The sequence below is a fragment of the Podarcis pityusensis genome, assembly GCF_964106645.2.
Source record: "Podarcis pityusensis genome assembly, chromosome: 2".
Lineage (NCBI taxonomy): Eukaryota > Metazoa > Chordata > Lepidosauria > Squamata > Lacertidae > Podarcis > Podarcis pityusensis.
The window spans coordinates 67467905-67475432 of record NC_138029.1 but is presented as its reverse complement, the minus strand read 5'-3'; the positions used below and the strand labels follow the sequence as shown (position 1 = coordinate 67475432).

At 43.1% G+C, this 7528-nt stretch overlaps 1 protein-coding gene across 5 annotated transcripts; it reads right to left on the bottom strand.

Moving 5' to 3' along the window:
• Positions 1-770: 770 nt before the first annotated feature.
• On the bottom strand, positions 771-7334 carry THG1L (tRNA-histidine guanylyltransferase 1 like). 5 transcript variants are annotated; one of them, XM_080988886.1, is made up of 6 exons: positions 7141-7334; positions 4700-4876; positions 3338-3507; positions 2301-2389; positions 1459-1566; positions 771-1057 (listed from the first exon to the last, which is right to left on the bottom strand). In XM_080988886.1, exons 1-6 carry the CDS (start codon positions 7188-7190, stop codon positions 896-898), a joined length of 756 nt encoding a protein of 251 aa, XP_080845012.1. In that variant the 5' UTR covers positions 7191-7334; the 3' UTR covers positions 771-895. The 5 variants fall into 5 exon arrangements, with proteins under 5 accessions (XP_080845012.1, XP_080845011.1, XP_080845015.1 ...); XM_080988885.1 differs by lacking the exon at positions 7141-7334 and adding an exon at positions 6377-6738; XM_080988889.1 differs by lacking the exon at positions 7141-7334 and adding an exon at positions 6242-6325.
• Between the last annotated feature and the right edge of the window lie 194 nt (positions 7335-7528).

Below are 7528 nucleotides of genomic sequence, written 5' to 3'. Positions count from 1 at the left end.
CCCAGCATGTATCATTCCAGTCTCTGCATAGTCAGAGAAAGTATCACATACACTCCATCTCCCCCCCTACCCCGGAACAGGTCTTATTACTTTCACAGGTCCGGCACAAAGAATGCAGAAGCGCAACACAAACTTTTTTTTGAAGAGTAAAGAACTTCCAGTAAGTTGATTGCCACAATCCTCAACAGCAGGAACTGGATAGTTTCCCAGGCAGCAGAAAATTGAGAGCATGACCTACAAACATATCCTGTTGTGATGCCCCCCCTTATTCAATAAGTTTATTATTCCAGTTTGGTCACCCGAGACCTTCTCTAATAATCAGTAAAGCAGCAAGGAGAGAGTCCAAACAATAAATGTATGATTACGGAGGGAAATTATGTTTCCATAGCTTTCAAAAAAGCCATAACTAATTTACACTTGAGAGAAGACTTCCTAATTAGTTTCAGCCATTTGCTAGGGTATTTTGTTTATCACTCATATAATCCAGAGACATTGGCAACTAGGATAATTTGTAACTTGGCTCCCTGATGATAGAACTTAATTTGAAGCAGGAGTTTAAATGTTTTCCGTTTTAAATGGGCAGCTCAAAATCTCATGGGACTTGTACCAGTAGAGTGCCTTTGAGGGCCATAGCCTAAATTAAAGGCATTCCTTTTCAAGTAAAAAGTTTGTCAACCTGACAATGATATTATTGTAAGGCACCTCATAATTTTGATGGGAAAACATACACATCTGTGAAACTATAAAAATGAATACAAGCACTACATGGCTTCTTAAGTGCACCACACAAGTTTACTGAAATATCCATTCTGGGCCAGTCACCTATCCATCTCCCATGGTCCTTGCAGAAGTAAACTGTATGGAGTATTTCACACCAACATCCAGATGGCAAATGTCAGCTATCATCAGCTAGGATTTCAGGATACTGGTCCCAAAACTGATCCCCAATGATATCACAGTGCAAAGCAACTACTGTAGTCCTTGGCCGGGTCACTTCAACTTCCTTCTCTTCCGTTTCCTCTGGAATTTTAATTTTCTTTTTAATGGCTTGATTTACCTATAAGAACAGGTGACAGATTAATGTAGAATCGCAGAACTGAAGTAGGCTAGAAGGCAATTCCAGTTTCATTTCTTTTTTTAACTATAATATAAGACAACTCTCAAATTAGAATCATCACTAGTAAAGTTCTGATCTTTCAGTGGCAGACATGCTCCTATTGAACCTTCACTACTTAAAATTTGAGGAGTGAAGTTACCAGAGGAATTATCCTTTTCACTGAAGACCAGAACATTTCTAGGCTTAAGTCTTAAACAGTGGTAATGTTATAAAAGCAGACACACCTGGAAAATCAGCACACATATGACTGTCAAAAACCACTTACCTCCCAAGTAAGTATTTTGTATAACAGTTTGTAAAATGCATTACAGACAAATAGGTATCTGTCAAAATTATATTACCTTTTGCCACAGTAGAACAGTTCCTTTTCTATACAATAATGATTCGTTATTGTAGTTAATGCTGAACTGAGAAAATAAAATCTCATTCTTGTCACTTGCAACTGTTCCCTAAGGATAAAGAGAAAATATATTTTTTTCTTATAAAAACACCACCACACAGGCATATGAAAACACTGACTCCTCTCCATCTAGATCTGAGCACTGTATTTGGAGACAGGATGAAGTAGACACAACCCACCAGTCCCCTTTTCTGCTTGCATTTAGACAAACAGTTAATCCTTATTTGTTCCACCTGGTTTTTAAACTTTGACAAGTGTTATATTCATACTAATATGGAGATAAGAAGATAAAGCTATTGGATATAGTTAAAAAAAAAAAATCTGACCAAGAGGTCAACAACCTTTTTCAGCCGTGGGCCGGTCCACCGTCCTTCAGACCATGTGGTGGACCGAACGATATTTGTGGGGGTGGGGGAATGAACAAATTCCTATGCTCCACAAAAAAACCCAGAGATGCATTTTAAATAAAAGGACACATTCTACTCATGTAAAAACACACTGATTCACGGACTGTCTGCGGGTCGGACTGAGAAGATGATTGGGCCGCATCCGGCCCCCAGGTAACCTATTCACTCTCTCTCTCTCTCACCCACCCTCCCACCCACCCACCCTTGCACTATGATAACTGTGTCACTTACAAACCCCTTCAACCTCATCCAGACTCCCAATTCTCATTGCCCATAACACTTGTGTAATTTGAATGCCTGCACATGATGCTGCATTAAAACCTCAAGCATGAGTGAACATACTACTTAGCATAATCTTGAAAGAAGACTTTCATACCTGTAGTCGCTTTTGGGCTTGTACAGGTGTCAAGCCACCTCTCTGCACAAGAGTCCAAAATACTGTATTGTAGAGATTATTTATGTGGCCTGCAGGAATGAAATAACAAACATCAGACTACATTGGGAAGCACATTGAACAAGCTTTCTGCCACAGCAGTAGTTACTGAAGGACTTGTATACTATTATATGAATATAAAAAAAATTCCTTCCAGTAGCACCTTAGAGACCAACTAAGTTTGTCATTGGTATGAGCTTTTGTGTGCAGGCACACTACGGCAGACCAACACGGCTACCTACCTGTAACTATTATATGAATATGATATTGTAAAAATAGTAGTATGTCTTTTTATCTAAGTCCAGTATTTTGGTTCAGTATTTATCAGTGTTTTATATATTATTATCCTACCAACAGTTCCTGTGACATGTTTTTAAAATAGATAAAATTTCCTGCTATGCAGTTTTTTTGTCACATCAAACATGAGGGTTTCTGTAGACCATCCAGCCAATCTAAAACTACTGCTATCCATTTCATGGAAACACTACTTAGTCAGGTAGCCAGATAATTGGTGGGGGAAGGTGGGGTGGAAGAAAACATGCAAGTAAATTGCTGTGTGCAGTGAAGGGAGAACAACAACAACATGGGTTGCTGTGATTGTCCATCTTATTTGTCATGCCTTTTACATTCATTGACTAGACTTCTGAAGGTAGCAGCAGGGTTCACATCTTACTACACAATTGAATATAACACTGTTTGCATTTCTCATGCTGCTGATGGGATGCAGGGGGGAAAGACATGAAAGCAATGCCTCTCCCATTGTGGCATAAAATTGGATCCTCTCCAAGGTTTTAACTTTTTCCATATGTGTAAGAACTAAAGTCTTGGAATATCCCAGCTGAAGGATAACTCTCTGTAACTACAGGCAATACTGACCAACAATCATAAACCCATGCAAACAAACAAACAAACAAACAAACAAACAAACAAACACAAAAACCTGATGGTGGAGGTTTCTCATGTGTGTAAGAGATGCTTACAATCAGCTTGTCGCCAACTAAGATAGTCCTTTAAATTCTGGTCACTAGGATATAACACAACACGCCCATCAAATCCTGGTGGATACAAAAGAGGCTGGTCCTTAAAGTAATCTTTCCAATAGAAAACGTAGCTGGAGGCAAACTGGGAGACCACATGAGTCATGAACTTACTTGTAAACAGAAAATAAAAAGGAAGTGAAAGTTAATAACATCAGTACTACAGCACTGACAAATAAATAAACACTTGAGTACTCTATGTTCACGCATCATCAAAAGCCATGGCTAATACTTTACCATGATCATGCCCAAGAGAGCACCTTCTTTCTTCCCTGCTTGTGCACAAAGGAAACAAAACACAATCCCTGGCTAAGCATTACATCCAACCCATGGATCATGGCTTGTTCTCTTCCGACAAACCATAACTGGTAAGCCAAGAATAAACCTTGGCTATACTTCAGTTTGCTTGGGAATAAAAGAAACCTTTATCCCTGGTTCAGATACAAAACCTAAAACACAGAAATCATGGTTTGTTTCCTCCCAGCACTAGCAGGAAGCAGTAAAACAGACTAAAAGGCACATTTACAGTAAACCATTAATGGCTGAATGTTTCAGAGTTTTCCAGATCTGTATGATTCACTCCTACATTTTCCAAGTCCAGGAGGTTGAGAGCATCGCATGCATATGAAAACTGGATAACAGAAAATGAAGATTCTATGAATTTGGCCATTTGCGGGCTGAACTATCATACATAATAGTGCTCAGTCAACTCGCAGGACTGGATGGCTGATTGCATCAATGAGATCATGACATAGAATGAAAACCGCACTATACTGTCATTCTTAAAGCATATCATATGCTAATAACAGCAGCTGATGACCACCTACTAAGCCAAATGGAAAGACTATACCAATGAAAATGTGCAAATTGAAGCTTATCTGTATACATTCCTTGTTACTTGCTCTCCTACCTTGTGAACTGAATTCCCCACCAAAACCCTTCCACCTCCCAATTTGCTTGCATTTCTTTTGTTTTCTGCAATTATTACTGCATGAACATGAAAGGAGGCCATTACCAAATCTATGAAAAGCAACGCATGTTGCATGCATACAACAGCTGTCAAATTTTTATATTTCAGATGAAAATGAATTTTAAGCAAAATAAATAGTACACCCCTTGCCTTTACACAACACTTATTAAAAAGCTGCCAATTTTTACCAAATCAGAATTGTTATGAGTTATTGTCTGCATAACTATATAATAAAATATAAACAAACTGGTTATATTTAAAACATATTGTATGAAGAGTAGATATGCAAATATTGGGTTGGGATGGGAGGAGAGAGAAGCTCTAAAACCAGTTACCTTGCTCTTCTCTTAAACCAGTTGCTTTTCTTTTTGAAAACAAAGCTGTATTCATCACTTTGTCCATAGGCAATGACAATATCCTCTAATTCTTGCATTACTGTCTGTGCAGACTTGTTCATCAAGTTAAGAGCGCGATCATCATTAGGCTTCTTAAAACCATGTTGCTCAGCAAAGCTTCAAAAAGGGAAAAATACAAAGAAATGAAATTTGTCAAAGTTATTAAAGTGGTTATCAGCGTGGTTTTATTTTTTAATTTTGGACTGGATCCCATATGCATGCCATTGTGTTTTAGTTGCAATATTAATTTATAATTTATTAAAAACAGCAGATTTTTGTAACTTCTTCACATTTTTGCCAAATGGAAGGTAAATGTTAAGTTGTGGGTGAACATATCAGACAACACAGCAATTCTTCAAACAGCTCTTGTTTATTCACAGGCCACAACAGAACTGAACTAAAGGGTTCAGCCAGCCTGCTTATATAGAGTTCCACTACAACGCAACTGTAACCACTTTCTGTAACTATCCAATCACTGAACGTCACTTTCAATCCCTTATTTGCATATGTGAACCTAAGTGAAAACTATCTACAGTATCCCCCTGCTGGCCCAGGGTGAGAACTTCAGTATATAACAGTAAAACTACTTCCACTGAGGCACTACTAGCTGTAACTCATATAGCTTAGTGTCTTTTTAAGCAGGATGAAAACCTTCCATTCCTCCTTTCCTTATTCAGAAGCAGCAGGACAATTACAGCTTTTCAAATATTCATGACAATACTGATTGTTATCTGGTCTACCAATAGGGGATGGCTGGAAGTGAGTTTTGTGAGTTACAAGATGTGAAACAGACAGGTGGATGCAATAAGGGAGGGGTGGCCCATATAATAATAATATCACGAACTCCCTGCATACTGTATTCTTTTCAGCACCTGCTGAACACAATCTTTTTCAGACAAGCCTACCTAGATGCTTAGGAAGATTGCATGAGTTTTAATTTGTCTTAAGTCTATTCTAATGCAGTTTTAACTTTCTCACCAATATGGGTGGGATATAAATAAAAAATATTATTATAATAATCAGTGTTTTAAATTATGGTTGTAAACTTTTTAGTGCATCCTTTTATTGCGTTTTGGGTTTTTTTGGTAAAGTGCTCTGATGGGTTTTCCCTACAATCAAATGGTGTATGCATTTTCTGAACTTAGCTTCATAAAATTTATACACCACCTGATTGTGAGGAGTAAAAAAACGTGCTTAAGAGGAAGGCACATTTGGCAAACCCTCATCGTGATCAACTCCCGCAGGGAAACTTACTCCCCCGCCCCCCTTCCCGTGGAAGGTCGTGTGGATCCAGAATTTTTACGAAATAAACAGATGCGCACACTCCCAAGGGAGAAATCCTCCCAAACCCAAGCTTCCCACAGTGGTCTTCAGATTACGACAAGTGGCCGTCTTGGCTAAGGAGCCGTGTCCCAAGGATGCTGCCCCGCCCGCAATCCGCCTCTGGGTGGAGCCCTCTCGATACCCAAGGGCAGCTGCTACCCTGAAATCCGACCACCGGTTCCCTATCCTTGCGCGATGCCCATAACCTCTCCACCCCTCCCTCCTCCCGCCACCATTGGCTGAGCCGTCGCCAGCGGCAACCAAGCTGCCGCCAATAGCTGAAGCGGGGCTTACCGGTGGAAGCCGCGGCCGTCCAACCGCACCACGACCCAGCAGTTGGGCAAGCACGTGGCCTCGTCTTCGAAACCCCGCACGTATTCGAACTTGCTCTTCGCCATGGCGACGCGGCCGCAGCTCAGCCGCGCGCGCAGACCGAGGGAGGCGGCGGCGGCGGCAGGCGGAAGAACACCACCTAGCCTAGGCAGCGCCAGCATCAGCGGAAGCTGCGTTGCGCGATCCCGGAAGGCTGGCGCGCGCGCACGCACACATACCCCCTCCCGTGCTCCACTCTAGCCGCCAGTCTCTATGACGCCGCAAGGTCTTTCGGGATTGCAGCTCCCTAACCGCATTAGCCGCCTCTCAGTGCCGGGCGCAAAAAGCCTCGCAGCAGAGGCGACGGGATAAATGCAGAGCGAACCGAGGCTGAAAGCCACGCCCTCCAGTCTCGATGCCGCCCATCCTGGATGTGCGTAGGCTGCTGTGGGGCGTTTAATGGGGGCGGGGGAGGAAAAGAGGCCCTCGCGCCGTGTGTGTTATGTGCGCACGCGCGCCTGCCTTTTCTCAACCCGGTGTCGGGGGACTACAATTCCCATCATCCCTGGCCACTGGCCAAGCCTGCCGGGGCTGATAAGAGTTGTAGTCCCGCGACGCCGGGTTGAGGAAAGACGGGCTTAATGGGGATTCCGACAGTGTTGTTTCGGGTCTCTATTAATCCAGTTCCCTCTGCCCGTTGAACGCGCATCCTCCCTTCCCACGGTCAGGTGCAACACGCGTCGCACCGTGCGGGGGTAATCCTTTTAAGTTTTCTCCTCGCCGTGGTCGTCTCCATCCTCCCAACCCCGACGCTGGGTTTGAAAAGAAGGACTCCCGTAGACGAGGGGAAATGAGCTGGTGCTTGTCAAGGAAGGAGGCGACGCGCTGAAAGCGCACGGGCTGAGGGAACGGTAGCTGTTGAGGAAACGGAACGTTGGGCGCGAGGGAGCCGTCAAAGGGCGCGCGCGTCGCCGCCGCCAAACGAAGCCCTTTCAAAAAAGCGGGAAAGGCGCGTGGGTTCGTCCCGGGGTCTCCATGGCGACCTCATTGTTACGCGGCCCCCAGGGTCGCCCTGGCGACACCAGGGAGGGGAAAGTGCGGGAGGCACATGGAGCCAGCCCGGCGGCTGTTGCC